The sequence below is a fragment of the Coccinella septempunctata genome, chromosome 2 (genome assembly GCF_907165205.1).
Source record: "Coccinella septempunctata chromosome 2, icCocSept1.1, whole genome shotgun sequence".
NCBI lineage: Eukaryota > Metazoa > Arthropoda > Insecta > Coleoptera > Coccinellidae > Coccinella > Coccinella septempunctata.
In genome coordinates, this window is record NC_058190.1 from 40,258,215 (window position 1) to 40,274,261 (window position 16,047).

The 16,047-nt window shown below is 34.4% G+C and overlaps 3 protein-coding genes and 1 long non-coding RNA gene across 15 annotated transcripts in view; 3 read left to right on the forward strand and 1 right to left on the reverse strand.

Moving 5' to 3' along the window:
- The first annotated feature begins 2,855 nt into the window (after window positions 1-2,855).
- On the forward strand, window positions 2,856-4,182 carry LOC123307448 (cyclin-dependent kinase 2-interacting protein-like). The gene is made up of 3 exons (XM_044889769.1): window positions 2,856-3,008; window positions 3,238-3,626; window positions 3,806-4,182. The coding sequence occupies exons 1-3, from the start codon at window positions 2,984-2,986 to the stop codon at window positions 3,962-3,964; spliced, it is 573 nt and encodes a 190-aa protein (XP_044745704.1). The 5' UTR covers window positions 2,856-2,983; the 3' UTR covers window positions 3,965-4,182.
- Window positions 4,183-4,473: 291 nt separating this feature from the next.
- Window positions 4,474-12,314, reverse strand: LOC123308077 (protein N-terminal glutamine amidohydrolase). 2 transcript variants are annotated; one of them, XM_044890618.1, is made up of 5 exons: window positions 12,167-12,314; window positions 9,846-9,999; window positions 7,770-7,918; window positions 6,233-6,357; window positions 4,474-5,954 (listed from the first exon to the last, which is right to left on the reverse strand). In XM_044890618.1, exons 1-5 carry the CDS (start codon window positions 12,259-12,261, stop codon window positions 5,845-5,847), a joined length of 633 nt encoding a protein of 210 aa, XP_044746553.1. In that variant the 5' UTR covers window positions 12,262-12,314; the 3' UTR covers window positions 4,474-5,844. The 2 variants fall into 2 exon arrangements, with proteins under 2 accessions (XP_044746553.1, XP_044746554.1); XM_044890619.1 differs by lacking the exon at window positions 12,167-12,314 and adding an exon at window positions 10,059-10,263.
- Window positions 11,357-12,224, forward strand: LOC123308078. Its single transcript, XR_006537043.1, has 3 exons — window positions 11,357-11,546; window positions 11,627-11,684; window positions 11,754-12,224. It is a non-coding gene; the product is annotated as an uncharacterized LOC123308078 (long non-coding RNA).
- A 288-nt stretch (window positions 12,315-12,602) lies between the features above and the next one.
- Window positions 12,603-16,047, forward strand: part of LOC123308718 (phosphatidylinositol 4-phosphate 5-kinase type-1 alpha) — a 60,742-nt gene continuing 57,297 nt past the window's right edge. For 4 of the 11 annotated variants that reach the window (XM_044891503.1, XM_044891498.1, XM_044891497.1 and 1 more), the window contains exons 1-2: window positions 12,603-12,896; window positions 15,106-15,146. In XM_044891503.1, coding sequence (XP_044747438.1) covers window positions 12,785-12,896; window positions 15,106-15,146 — 153 coding nt within the window. In that variant the 5' untranslated portion in view covers window positions 12,603-12,784. The remainder of the gene's footprint in view (window positions 12,897-15,105; window positions 15,147-16,047) is intronic. The other 7 variants (XM_044891500.1, XM_044891501.1, XM_044891499.1 and 4 more) reach the window with 2 other exon arrangements.

A 16,047-nucleotide genomic window follows, 5' to 3' on the forward strand; every position in this document is an offset into this window, starting at 1 on the left:
AACATATGTATATCATAATCAACCTTTCGAAACTCACTTCAACCAACATAACTGGGTTATCAAGAACGACAGTACACATCATGATATCGATAATCTAGGTATATTCTAATGAATATATGAATATTTGAATGTAATGAATAAAAGTGAGTACAATTTTATTTTAGAACCCTAATTTAGCAAACACAATTGACAAATGCTAAAAGTATCGCCGGAATTTAAATTAGGAATACACTTCACATGAAATTTTCTTCTACAACTACTGCATTTTACTGAATTACAAGCAACCAAGACTTCATTTCCACATAATAAGCATTTTTCAGACATATTATCCGAAGAATGAATGATGATGTTCTTTAAATTTTGTCTATACTGCGTAATATTAATATCATTCAATAAACTTTCCCCGTTAACTAATTTATCGAAAAAATAAATGACGAAAACTCCACAATTATAACCGTCGTCTTGTTTATCGTGCTTTTTCAGTTCTTCATTTGTAACTATTATTAACACGTTGACTGTCCCCATTCTAATTTTTTTTTCACCCCCCACGTCCAACACATTTATCCAAAGAGAAGGGTTACTTTTGAGTGATAAAATATATATTCTATGAAAAATTAATTCTGCAGCCATTTAAGGAAGTGTTCTTGTTCAAAATCTTCAAGTCCAATGGAAGGCTTGATGCTGACGTTTCTTGAATCACGTATGATTAATTATGATTGAGGCTATCAATACACATTTCTACAAGACGTTAAGCCCATATGAACCGATCAAACTGCAGCGTTCATGAAAAGTAACCATATTTATCTTGAACGTCAAATGAATCAATGAATCACATACGACTCATGGACTCCTGGCGAAAATTTTTATGTATCATATGTGATTCATGGGACAGTCAACGTGTTAAGTTCAATTATAAGTATTTATTATGTATATTTAATCTTTGTCAACAATTTATTTTAATTTGTCAGATTTGTTTCATTTTGTTCGATAATTATGTATTGTAGATTATTTTGGTGTGCATTGAAAATTGTAATAGAATTTAGTTTCGCAATTTCATCAGAGGTTAATAACATGTATTTCCTTCTATCCTGAAATCTAATCCAATTTTTTATCATTACGATAGTTGATTTGTACTTGTTGATATTTTCAGATGCGTTGGTAATTTTTCATCTTTCGGCTTGGTTTCATTCTTCAATAGGTTTCCTTTTCATAAAAACACTCATAACGTAATTTACCATCTTTCAATTGAATATCCTGTCATTGTCCTTCTCCTTCCCATATTCCTGGCAAGATATGCCTCTACACCTCCACGTGGTTCTTGCTGGGCAACGTTAACATTCTATGAAAGTTATTCAATATATAAGAATTGTCTAATTTTATCAGACTCAAAATATAAGTTATTGATATCTTTCTTAATGAATTATATCATAAATTTTCATTGAACGTTGACGGCAAAGTAGAGGTTACCTGAAAAAATGTTATTTTTCACGAAAACGGAAAACCAAATTCATTTGAGACTTGGAACCGATGGAGCATTCAATTACGCACATTTTAGCGAAAAAATCATCAACGAACACGAAGTATTTTCGGAGATATAGAGTTTTTACGAAAACGGAAAACCGTTGCTGGCTCAAAAATCCTATTCTGTCAAGTCCTGACGGCGTCCCAAATTAATTTGAGAATTGAATTTGATAAAGCATTCAATTACACACATTTTAGCAAAAAATCATCAACGAACACGAAGTATTTTCGGAGATATAGAGTTTTTACGAAAACGGAAAACCGTTGCTGGCTCAAAAATCCTATTCTGTCAAGTCCTGACGGCGTCCCAAATTCATTTGACGATTGAATTTGATAAAGCATTCAATTACACACATTTTAGCGAAAAAATCATCAACGAACACGAAGTATTTTCGGAGATATAGAGTTTTTACGAAAACGGAAAACCGTTGCTGGCTCAAAAATCCCAATTCCTCAAGTTCTGACGGCGTCCCAAATTCATTTGACAATTGAAGTTGATAAAGCATTCAATTACGCATATTTTAGCGAAAAAATCATCAACGAACACGAAGTATTTTCGGAGATATAGAGTTTTTACGAAAACGGAAAACCGTTGCTGGCTCAAAAATCCTATTCTGTCAAGTCCTGACGGCGTCCCAAATTCATTTGACGATTGAAGTTGATAAAGCATTCAATTACGCATATTTTAGCGAAAAAATCATCAACGAACACGAAGTATTTTCGGAGATATAGAGTTTTTACGAAAACGGAAAACCGTTGCTGGCTCAAAAATCCTATTCTGTCAAGTCCTGACGGCGTCCCAAATTCATTTGAGAATTGAATTTGATAAAGCATTCAATTACACACATTTTAGCGAAAAAATCATCAACGAACACGAAGTATTTTCGGAGATATAGAGTTTTTACGAAAACGGAAAACCGTTGCTGGCTCAAAAATCCCAATTCCTCAAGTCCTGACGGCGTCCCAAATTCATTTGAGAATTGAAGTTGATGAAGCATTCAATTACGCATATTTTAGCGAAAAAATCATCAACGAACACGAAGTATTTTCGGAGATATAATTTTTTCACTTATATAGTACGGATATCAATGAACAGGCAATAATTATTTAGAATCAAATGCCAGGAGACATAGGTTGTATTGAAATAATGTGTAAATTTCATTATTCCTCTCATTCCAATGAAATAATATCGAAATACAAGCGAATGAATCGTTCACTTCCTTCTGTGCAGTTTGGCAACGCCGCGCACGATCGACTCCGCCTCGCGCCATCGAAGCACCGTACGTCAGAAACCGTGGCTGGAAAACCGTTGCTAAGTTCACTCTAGTTTCTATGGTTCTTTCACACAGAGCATAGACATTAGAAGATGTATTTGTGAGGTTAAAGTCATCAAAGACAGGCTGAAGTAATAACAAAATTATCATATTTGATAATTCACACACATATTAGATTTTGAATAGAAATGGACCTTTTTTCACCTGTAACTGGTAATTCTGAAAATTTCAATGATTCAAAGACTAATGATTGATGAATACTACTACATATTTCTATTTGTCATTACTTCTCTCGTTAAAAACATATTACCCTATTACCTCAGATCAATAATTTTATTGATCTGAGCCTATTACCCACAAAGGACACAAATTGATATTTTTCAGATTTTTTTCATTCCTAATTGTTACATGTATCTGTAGCGTAATTTCTAATATATTTCAGTTAAACAGAGTCCAGTCGTTACCACTCCTGGTAAAAATTTGACAGGAAGTCCAAGGATAGCCAGAGATACAGTGGCAGATATTCATAATTTTATTCAGAAATGGAATACATATCATATAGAAGGAATAAAAATTGTGGAAGCTATGGTTAATTTGCTTCCAAGAGATTTGAAAAGTTCAAACGATGATTTACTAGATTCAAGCTTCAATTTATACATTCTAGTAGAAAAGTGCTCTGAAGTTATTGAAGCCCTTGAATTATTCCATGAACGTATCAAGGCTTTAACTAATCTCATGAGTGAAGAAGAAATACTCTTCACTACTTTACACTTAGGGGATATGGTGAAGCATGCAAGGACTATTCATGAAGCTTATATGAAAGAATTAGCGGTAAGTGTATTTCACATTAGATAAACATAAAACTGGACATTGTCGATATTAATGATAATGATATTGGGAGCTTGGGTATTCCAAACCATGCAGTTTTGTGCAATTATAGAAATGTAAATTATATCTTCACACTTGTTCAGCAAATAATATTTTATGAAGAAAATTTTTGAATTTTTCAGAACAAAAGATTAGTATTAGAACACATATCATTTGTGAAGTCTGTAAGTGAAGCTGTATTTCTCAAGTGCCTTTGGAAGTATCAAACAGATGTTAATAGAGACGTTAGATTGGCTTTAGAAATCCTTCTCGTAGAGACTGGCCATAGAGCAATAACCTGATTAGTGATGGTACCCAAGACGGGCAATGGATTTCTCAGAGTGAAGTGGAGTAAATATATGTTCACTGAAAGAAGATGTAAAGAGGAGCTTAATTAGGTTTAGAAGTACTTGATGCAAGTAATCCCGAACATCATATTTCGCCATCTTTCTATATTTTTCTGTTTTTTTTATGAGAGTTTACTTTTTTAAAACAATGAATAGAAATTAGCGATGTTGAATTGTTTGCCTTTTGATTTCAGTAAATAATTTCACTATGATAACTACATGTTCAACAATAATGTACCTTGATTATAAAATCGGTAGATTCAATATACTGGCTGCGACTCAGAGAATTACAAGCGCCAGAAACACAGCACTCTATGAGTTCATGAAAACTCTTATTTTAAGACGCCAAAAATCTGGAACTCATTCTGATTACAAAAATTGACCACAGGCTGCACACCTTGGGGTAATCTAGTGCCTATAAGCTCTGTAGGAGCTTGAATTAACAAGGTAACGGAAAGAACAAATAAGAGCAAATATATCTTTATTGACATCTGGAAAACAACTTGCGAAAAAGTACTTCTTGAAATTTTTCTTAACCATACATGGACCATTCTGGTATAAGAATGGAAGTAACAAATGTAATCTTCAAGTTATATAATTTTACATAGAATGTTTTAGGCCAACGAGGTTTATAATACGAGAACAATTTTCATGCTTATTTATACCCTTATACATATTTACTCCCCCAAATTTAGCAAAGTACATTTCAAGGCAATATTGTTTAAGACAGGGGAAGCATAATAAGTTAAACAGCTTTCTTTTACAGAGATCGATTTTGGTCTCTTCAACTTTACTTTATTTAATGAGATGGAAACACAGGATTTGTTGAAAATTTTTTATAAGAATCATTTCATTGGAGTCTAAGTAATAAATACAAAGAATATACTTAGAAGAATTCTTTAATTATGGTCTCGACATATTCACCAAGCTGTATTGTTGGTCCATGACTTGGTTTCTAAAGTAGATAAATAGATAGAAAATTCAGTTTATCACAATAATATACACGCATATAATTTATTAATCGTTGACATCCAAAAACTATCAAACAATAGATAACTGATATTTAAAATTGTATAAAAACAATCTAGGTAACATACTGCAATATAATTATTTCTTCATTCGAATTATTTGAATGACACTAAAGAAAATATCACATTTAAATCAAATGGTCATTGAATAGACATTATTATTATTCAAAGATATAAGTATAATGTATTCAAATTCAACATTGATTTTATATATATTTATATAATCCATTAACTCTATTACTGTAAAATTTAAAGAGTTGTAATTTTTTTGAATACTGTTACAAGATTATTATGTGCAACAAGAACTTGCAAGCTTTACTCAAAAGGACTTGACTTTTTTTACTTGAGGAGGATAGAGGAGTGCATTTAAAATTATAGCTGAGGTATTTTTCACCATACTCGATCAAACTTCAAGAAAAATTTGCCAATACATCGCAACAACTTCATCAGTGATTATTTAGGTTGTGTATTGTACTTGTTTTGAGTTTATCAGCTCAGAGTGAAAATTAAGGTAAGTTTTTAGTGAATAAAGTACACTTCAGAGCATGTGACGAATCAGTACAAAGAACACACGACAATAATCATTCACAGTTGAATCCCCAACCAGATCCAACCCTTGCAAAATACCATCACACGAAGAAGTGACAACAAATCCGGAATAGGTGGACAACATTGAAAATATTTTTATCGTTGCATACCAAGCTTTCAGAGAGCAATGGTCAGAAACGTAGGCATATGATGTACGCAAAGACTAAGCGTATTTATCCAATTGACTTGGTTCCTCTTGAGGGTCTTTGCTTCCATAATTTATGTAGCAGGTTTGTAGAACCTTTGAACGAATTGAGTCAAGCTGAGGACCTCGCCTGGTCCCTTAGCTGGATCCATTTGAATGAAATCTTCTAAATTATGTGGGTTATCTAAAAACACATTCACTTTGTAAGCTTGTTCAATTGATGGAAAATTATGTAGTTTTTTAGGCTCTAGTCCAATGACTATGGGGCTATGAGAACATGTGCGATTAAAACATACATCGCGCATCTTCAACTGGCGGCATGGATCACGAAGGATTTCTCAATATATCTGGAGAATTGGAAAATTTCCGAACAAATACATCTTGTCTGTCCACCTACCTAGCTATGACACTGTGATGACTGCTGTGAAGAAATTTGACTACGAAGAAGAAATAGGTACTTACTTGAATTCGTGATTGGCGAATAACTTGGTGGCGGCTTAATCCAGGTACCGTCAGGTCTCTTCATGTGCCTCCTGTCAGATGAAAAATCATTCAGGAATTCTTTGGCTGGAACTACTCTGAAAAATCTGAAAACGTACAAATGAAATATCAATATTGTATATTGTTTGACAAACACGAAATGATATTCGTTACCCACGAGTAAGATGATTTCAGCCTCTGAGCTTGACTTTTATATCATCCTATGGCTTTAGTTGCAGGAATATCCATTAAAATTTAATGCCCCATTAAATATAAAACCGTCATTTTGAAGAAAACAATGGAGGATTAAAATTTTAAAGGAGCTTTCAAATTTAATGCCCCATTAAAATTTTGAAGCAGCATTAAATTTCATCGGACTTTCCTGCAACTGGGCGTAAATGTACAATATTTTTTTCTACGACTCCATCAGAGTAGGTACTGTTTCTTATATGTATATGTATAGGTAATATATTCGCGTCTGATTGAGATATTTTCGTTGTCTACTGAGGGGATCTCGAGAACTATAGGAGCTAGAAGAAAACGGATGACACATTTCCTAGCTCTTTCTCAGATGAATAAATAATGGTGAAAACCGTAGCTTCCTACGATCCTTCGTTGAGTTATTAGCAATAAAAAAGAATTTGACGATTTCGAAATGTTCGTCATAACTTTTTAGTGTATAGAGTTACAGATCTGAAACTTGAACCTTCTACAGGCACTTCTTCACGTGTAGAATCCACTGACGAGCTCAAAGCTCAAAATATTTTTTCGTTTCGAATCATTAGGCGAATTTCCGTTTTTTAAATGCAAACTTTTATTGAATATGTTAATTTTCAATTGGAAAAATTCTTTTGACACTAGATTCTTTATATAAAAGTGCCTAAGAAGCTTCAAGTTTAAGATCTGTAACTTCAAAGACAAAAATGTTATGAGAACTTTTCGAAATCATCAAAATTTCATTTTTTGCAAATTATTCAAAAACGAAGAATCGGCTACGGTTTTCACCATTCTTTGTTTCTATGAAAAAGGGCTTCGAAAATGTGTCATTCGTTTTCTTTCAGGTCTTATAGTTCTCGAGATCCCCTCAGTAGGCAACGAATTTTGCCCACCCTGTACATTACTTCTTGACATGAGAAATTCGATTGAACACGTTTCCAAACGGTTGCCAACACTGATCTGTCCGCCGCATTGCTAAAATAAATAGAATATACGGGGTGTTTTTTTTTTGACCGATGGTAGAACTCATCAAAGGAATCATTTTATAAAAAATCGACTTAAGTTATTTTCTGGTATTCTGGTACAGTATAATTTATAAAATGGCTTGTTCCGTTTGATTAAATAAATATATGAATAAATAAAATAGGTATTCAAGATTATGTTGACGTAAAATACTTTTCAAAGTGTAAAAAAACAACAACGTTTCACATTCACTGAGGGATTATTTGAACTTGGTTGGTGCTAACGGAAGTTCACCTGCCCTATAAATTGAACTATTAATTCAATATGAACAACTTTTTACCTGAAATAATCAGATTTCAATATATGGTCGGTACGGAATGTTTCTGTGATGTACTTGTGCACATAGGTCGGAAATGGTAGGTCGGAATCTAGATCATAGACCAAACATCTCTGAGGCTCTGGATGGTAAAGAAATATCACGTGGTAGTCCTGAAAGAAATAATACGCCTTCAATCGAACTTTCCCAAACAGGTGTAAACAATGGGGAATTCTCCTCAATTTGGGTTATCACAGCATATGCAAGTTTAAACTGAATATTCATGAGTTTCATTCATGAATTTTTCAAATGCACCGCGAAAACTATTCAAAATCATTCTTTAAATATGAGGTTTTAAAATATAAATAGCTTCGTTTCAAGTTTACGATTTGACAACAGCGCCTACTAGAAAATAAAAAGAACAATGGCTTGTTTATAAAATAATAGCTGTTGATGTACAGGGTGGGCAAAATTCGTTGTCTACTGAGAGGATCTCGAGAACTACAGCAGCTAGAAGAAAACGGATGACACATTTCTGAGCTCATTTTCGGAGAAACAAAGAATGGTGAAAACCTCAGCCTCCTACGATACTTCGTTTTTGAGTTTGACAATTTCCTAAAAATCTCATAACTTTTTTGTCTTTGAAGTTACAGATCTGAAACTTGAACCTTCTAAAGGCACTTTTTTACGTAAAATCCAATGATGACCTCAAAATATTTTTTCATTTCGAATCATTAGGTGAACGTTAATTTTTTTAAATGCAAACTTTTATTGAATTTGTGATTTTGACTCGGAAAAAAAAATCTTTTGTCAGTTGAGTCTGCGTATGAAAGTGCCTAAGGAGGTTCACATTTCAGATCTGTAACTTCAAAGACAAAAAAGTTATGAGAACTTTTCGGAATGGTCAAAATCTCAATTTTTGTTTATAACTCGAAATCTAAAAATGATAGGCTGAATTTGTTTTCAGATTTGGATTAGTCATGAAAATAGAGCTCGAGAATGTGTCATCCGTTTTCTTCTAGCTGATATAGTTCTCGAGATCCCCTCAGTAGACAACGAATTTTGCCCACCCTGTACAGCCATCATAAGGCGCGTACTCACTGGCGAGCCTCAACAGCAACCGGCCATAAAAAACCCATAAAATTTTACAACCTTCCTCGTTCGTCAGAGACTTCATAGACAGCCATCTTTGTCTATCTCATTAAGATAGTGTATTTGTTGTCCTTTATTATCAACGCATATTCCAGTCGATGTTGCCAACATGTGCAATAGAAACGAAACGCTTTAAATTTTAAATACCCATTTTTATTTTTAATTTTTGAGTACTTAAAATAATTTTTTTTGGGAGACGGTTGAAATGGTTGTTTCAAAACTTGACGTTTCGAAGATATTTCATAAAAAATGCATCATTTTCGTCAGTCATCCTTTTTGCAAGTTGATCCAACGTTACGTTTCGATATTGGGAACTTTTCTTCAGCCTGAAATGGAGAAAACTGGCTCAAGTACACGATCTGGGTGACATCTGGTTCCAGTAGGATGGGGCTACAGCCCACATTAGCTTTTCTGAGACAGATGTTAACAATGTTACTGGTCTAACTGAGAAGGGACGTGTAGTCGCCAACGCGGTTACCTGATTTGAGCATCTGCGACTTATTTTGTTGGGGCTACCTTGAAGACAAGGTGTTTAAACATCGTCCACACCCCCTGCAACAAGTTAATCTCTGGATGTAGAAGTGTGAGATCCGTAATGATCTCATGTGATGCAAACACAGGCCAGCCTTTGTACAAAGTTTTCCTGTTGCTTTTCATGCTAGACTACTGATCCATAGGTAATTATTGTTCTCCACAATATCCATCGCAGTATTATTCTATTCTATTCTATAGGGTTACAGCCACATCTCCAACCAGATAGAGTGTACGCAATTAGAGGCCTTCTTGCTTTGAAGGCACAGAAGCTTCTTATCTAGGGTTATTCCCCGACTTTCAACTTCCATTCCTTGATGTGTGGGTGCAAAACTGACGAACTTACTAAATCGTAAGATTGAGCTTCTTCTGCATGCCAAGCTTTAGGACTCGCTTGAGTATGTTCAACAGACTTACCCAGATAACTAGCTTATCCTCATCCTTCCCAGCCCTCTGCTTCCACAACGGAACCTTCCTCCTCGCATTCGACACGAAAACAACTGAACAATTCTGTATTTCTCCGGGATACCTCCTGGTCACGTCTTCGCACAACTTGAACACGTTCTCCTCGCTGAAACAGAACACACAGTTCACACGATAGAAACATCTATCATCCAATTCCTTCCTTACTTCTGTTTTGAAAAGGTCGCGAACCTTTCCATGTTTTTCGACCCGTTAGGAGTGTCGCCCTCGGAACGTGCGATTGTATACTGATTATGAAAAATATTGAGTTATTCTACATAATTTAGAATGCCTTTTAAACATGCACGCTGTCCGAGTGTTTGTTGCCGCGAAAAATCGATAGTCGGACAATGTGGAAAAACTGTACGATTCCATAAAACTTCGTCGTTAACGAGAGGGAAATAAGTTTTACCATAACTGAAAAAAGTGACCATGCTCCCGGTCACTGGGGGGCGATATTGGTGTAATTGAAGATGCGTGCCGATGAAGAGCGAAAGAATTGATAGGTCTAGTTTGTTATTCCGCCTTTTGCATGTTTTGATCGTGTCCAATCAATTATACTTACGGGGTTCGACCAGAAACTATGTAGTTACAATTCAAATGATTGTGTCAGACGTTAAGACCCAAATCCACTTCAAGCGTCAGCATTTCTACTTCATGGAGCAACCTAAACCTTTTTTGCAGAACCTCACATCAAAGATGGGAAAAATACATCCTTCGTAATTAAAATGAAACTTACAAAATAATATAAGTAGTGTATTTGAAAAATAAAATGAAAATACAGTATGCCTAACCCTGTATATTACAGCGATGGTAATCCTCATTTAAGAGAGGATGCACTCGAATTATGGAAATAAAATTTGAAGTGATGAGACCCTACTATTTAGCAAATCATTTGATTATGCTTTTTTCAAACAGGGTGGGGAACTTCCTAAGCAGCAGCAGTTCGAAATTTTCAAAATTCTTCAGAATATTGAACGAATAATTAAATTGATTATTTCTTTTGAAGTACCTTCAGAGGATATCTGAGCTACCTGATCTACCTACCTATTCTAGAAATATTTTTCCACGCAAAAATTTGCATTTTGCTTGGGAGATTTTTTCATTTATCCAATTCTGCACCGGTTGCATGATATCCCAAGAACTTCCAAGTATAAAATAACGAGAAGGACAAATAGTTTAAAATAATTTATATGAATAATTTCTTCATGTTATCTAATATACACTATTCCTTGCAAAAACGATTTCATTTTAGGGAAGGCACAGCTTGAAAATAATTAATTTTTTTGATAAAATCTCATCTGGTACATTGATTACATTTAAACATGCTAGCTTGAAGATCATAATCATAATATAATTAATTTCCTCCTAATTAAATTCTATTTTCGTGTTTTTTTCCTGGGAACGAGAGCGCTATCATTTTGCCCAATAGACTACTAACATCTCAAATTTTGAGGGGTCACTGAATAATTTCTAGTCAAATTTGGTTCTGTAAGTTTGTAAACACTCGAACTCACGAATGAAGAGAAATTTTCAGACTAATTTAGTCACAACCATCTAAAGCGCCTTCTTCAAAGACGGCAGTGGTATAGTGTCCAAAACTCCGAAAAGCACTGGTCCAATGTTTTTTGTTAATACATATATGAAAAAATACTGGTATAATTGTACTGAATTTGTACTAATACTCGGGCTAAATTGTGTGGTGAACTTACCACTAAAAAAAATCTCTATTTCAGAAATTGATAGCAGGCCGAACACCACATTTCGCACAAACATTTACAACGCTATATTAGAGTAAGTACTAGTTTTCAACTTGATGAAATTTTTATTTTTGGAAATATTGAGAAAATAAGTTTTTTCGAGGTGCCAAGCAGAGATGGGCGAGTTCAGTACCTGAATGGAAGACCGCTGTGGTTATGAATTCAAACAAACGAGCAAAAGTTTCAGGATCCACGTCGGTGTTTTAGAATTTAAATCAGAATTAAGATTCTGCTTGGTACTCAAGTGGGTTTGAATGTTGAATGATAATATCAAAAAATTTCAGTAAGTTCCAAAGACAACACTCCGGTTGCTGTATGGATATTACTCAAGTATGGAAAAGTATTTCAAATAAATATCATGCTTTGAGCAATTCTTCTGGTTCATTGTTTACATTTTCATGTATCACAAACATGAACTTATGCATGAAAAACAACACACCGAACTTCCATAAATCGTCATGACCATTATCATTCATAATTTGAAAAACAAATGACCTATTTATTCTGAGGACTTACCAATAGCAAGATACGTATGAACAATCTGCTGATTTAGGAAATAAATTAATAATATTTTTGGAATTTCCTTTATTTTCCGAAGTAATCGATGCCATGATAAATGTTTACTGTGGCTCAATGACATTTATGTCATAATAAAACGTAATGATGACATAACTGTCTCTGACCATATTCTTTTTTTTTATAGTTAATGTCGTATATCACTTAAATGAATATCCAAATGGATAATTATCCGAAGGATGGGTCCGGAATTGGTTACAAACAGCCGTACCTTCATATATATCCAAAAGCAGCTCCTATGTAGGAAAGATACGCTTTTGTTAAATTTTTTATAATATTCTATGGGGTAGGCCTAATGTTGCTTCCGATAGTTCTTTTAAAACGCGTGTGAAAACAGCTTTAGAATGACATAGAATTATATTGAATTCTTGGAGGCTATAGGGTGGGGATAGATATGTCAGTGTGAAAATGTTTATGTCAAAGTTGTATCTTCAACTTTGTACATTTCTAGAATATATGTGTAGATTTTATAATAAGAATTGTAATGTTAAAAGATGTGTTGGAAATGTGTAGTTTCTAATAAACGTTTTTAAGTATGATAGTTATTAAGTGATCAAAATGGCTTCTGGTGATACAATTGAAACTATAACAGAAGTGTATGAAACTTCTTTTAACAACTTAAAGGATAAGGATACTGTAGTAAACAATGAACATTCAGTGGATACAAAGGGTAGGTTTTATAGAACATTGATTGCGAAAAAAATATCACAAAATATCGATGGAGTCTTCGCAGTCGTAAGAATCATCAGGTCATTATAATACCTTCTGGCTAAAGTGCAAGGATTTGTACTGGGTAGCCAAAACATTTTCCGGTAAAATTCCGTCCACAATTGTATCATAATAATTGATGATCTCAGATATCTTGTCGGAAAATGAATGTTGTTGTCATTGTCATCTAACTGTTTGATATGTTGAAAATTTGGGTTTTCCAACGGTTTTCCCCTAAATTTGAACGGGAAAACGAAGAAATATTTAATTTAGATCGGAATAATTAAGTCTTGAATGTAAGTACTCATATTTACTCTTTGAAGGTAATAAGTTTTATATTTGTCTGTTCACTGTATCACCACCTCCTCTGCCCAATAATAAGCTTTCATGTTTCATTTGAATGATGTCTTCGGACCTGGTTCCAATTCCAACTTGCAGTTTTTATTACGATAATGATTTCCATTCTCATCGACCTACTTCAATTATTATAGTTATCATAATTTTTTTTTGGAATTTGATTATCTACGAGTACTTTAATAGAGTGCATCAAAACAATTAATTTCGAAGATAAAATTTTTCCTCTCAAAAGAATTTCTGGTTGGCATTCTTTATACATTTTGAGAGAATCAATCTTTGTTTCATTATTTACAATAATGATATATCCATTTGTAGGCGAGAAAAAAAAAATTATAACACCCCTCAATACCTACCTTCTTAAACCAAAAGATTTGGAAATTTGATCGAAAAAATTCATTTGTCCCATAAGAGAACTATCCATTCTTCCGGCTCCAATCTACTCATTTGGAATGTTCAACATTCCATACATACTAGCATTGAGTTTCTAGAGAACAATCCTTACTGCCTGAATGACTTCCAAATTTTCAGTTTTCCCGAGAGTTTTCCGAAAAGTGGAAGATTATTCTCGTATAACTTTCAAATAATATTTTGGATCTTTAGGAAGTAGAATGAAAAGTAATTGTTACAAAAAGAATTTGGGAATAATAAATTAGATGCGTATATAATATTTTTCGTTTTTTTACATGCAGCGCTTCATAAAATAGATTTGATTACCTATTTACATGGCTTTAACTGATTTTCAGTTGATCAGTGATTCATATAGACCGTAGATAAACGAATTTAAAAACGTTCTGCATATCTACGACTTCGTTGTTTGTCCTGAGTTATAATTTTATACTGAATAAACAACGATATTGTTTGTTGCTTGGTTTGTTATTATGTCAGAGTGAAAAGATAGGACATTAGCGTCCATGGAGATTTAACTGAAAACTTTTTCATGGTCAATTCAACTAGTTAACTAATTTCAACATCATGTTGGGAACGAAAAACCTGCAGTTATCAGGTTTTCCTGCAAATGGTGGAATTCAATGTACAACTGTTGTGGTTGTGTAGCTTTTCATGTGTTTCATCCCTTAACGGTATCATCAGTGAGTTTCTATTTCATACACAATTGCCAAAGCAACGGTGAAATATCTTCGTTCGTTGAGTTGGGACGCCCATCTCATACAATCACGGTTCTATCCAGGGGTTCTATCAGGCTCTAGCAAGAGCTAGAGTCGTAAGAGTCACTGTAGGCTTATATAGACGAGTGCGCTACCTGTCGTCTAGTAGGAGGAGGCTACGCGAGCAGTATGTGGAACGCTTTCATATGGACATAGTGGAGATTCACACAGTGAACTCTAAAACAACTTTTAGTGTTCACTGTCGCCACAGTATCAATTCCATTCAGAACTCTTCGAAGAGTAAATTTTCTTGAGAAAGACAACAACTGCTAAACTTCCCTTTGCCTGAGCCGAACCCTAATACGAGCCCTAATACAACATTCCATGCCATTCTGATAGTCAGGTGGCATCAATTTTTGGGCAGTCATGACCCCATAGGCTCATCAGAGATGTTCTTCAATCAAACTTACAATTGATGAACATCAATTGTTTGATAGGGTCACTGACTAATCTGATGATTTCTTATACTTCCCGTCCATAAAATACAACCGTTATGAGCTACTTTGAAGATTTTTGCCATAATCTATCCGGTTTCATCTCGTTGATGCAACATCGATCTGGTGATTCATACGACCCTAATGCACTTTGTTTGTAATTCGTATCTGTCTTCATTGATGCCGTAATTATCATTTGCTAATTCTCTTGTTGCAGATAAGGACAACACTCTGAACGCCAAAACAACATTTCACGATGTGAGTATTGATGGCGAAAATTCAACTTTCCTTTTTACAGGTTTATCGATTGAAAATTTGCGTACAGAGAGAACTAGTCGTGCACAATAATCCATAAAAGTTCATTCGCGAATCATAGCAGAATGGTTTTATCGATTTCTGTTCATCTTTATTCATCATGACAAATAAGTAAAATTAGGTCTGTAATTGGATATGGCGGTCGTGCCTGTGATTGAAATGATATTGTACCAATTAGGCGGATTATTCCCGTGCTGTTTCATTAGTATCTAACATAATGTATCATTTGTCATGGCGGTTTGGCACGCACTTAATCTTTCCGAACGTTCAAGAAAATTCTTCGTCAAGTAGACTATGGAAGTCTGAAAATTGATATTTTGTACTAGAACTTAATAGTTCTTGAAATAGGTCAAGCCTAATTTTATGATAGCCAATGCGCGTTACAGTGACCTAACGTGTGGAAACAAGCGAGGGAGCAACATGTTGAGACACAGAACAGCAAAGTTTTTTCAGTTGATTTTCAGAATTTACACGTCTTCAAACTGTGGGGTTATGAATTGTTTGACTAGTGGTGTCTCGACTGCCATCCCTTCCCGAAGAAGAAGTCACGTTACAATAATACTTCATTCTACTTTCTAGAAAAGCAATATACAAGGTGGGCAAAATTCGTTGTCTACTGAGAGGATCTCGAGAACTATAGCTGCTAGAAGAAAACGGATGACATATTTCCGAGCTCATTTTCGGAGAAACATAGAATGGTGAAAACCACAGCCTCCTACGATCCTTCGTTTTTGAGTTTGACAATTTCGTAAAGTTCTCATAACTTTTTTGTCTTTGAAGTTACAAACCTGAAACTTGGACCTTTTACATGCACTTTTTTACGTAGAATCCACCGATGAGCTCA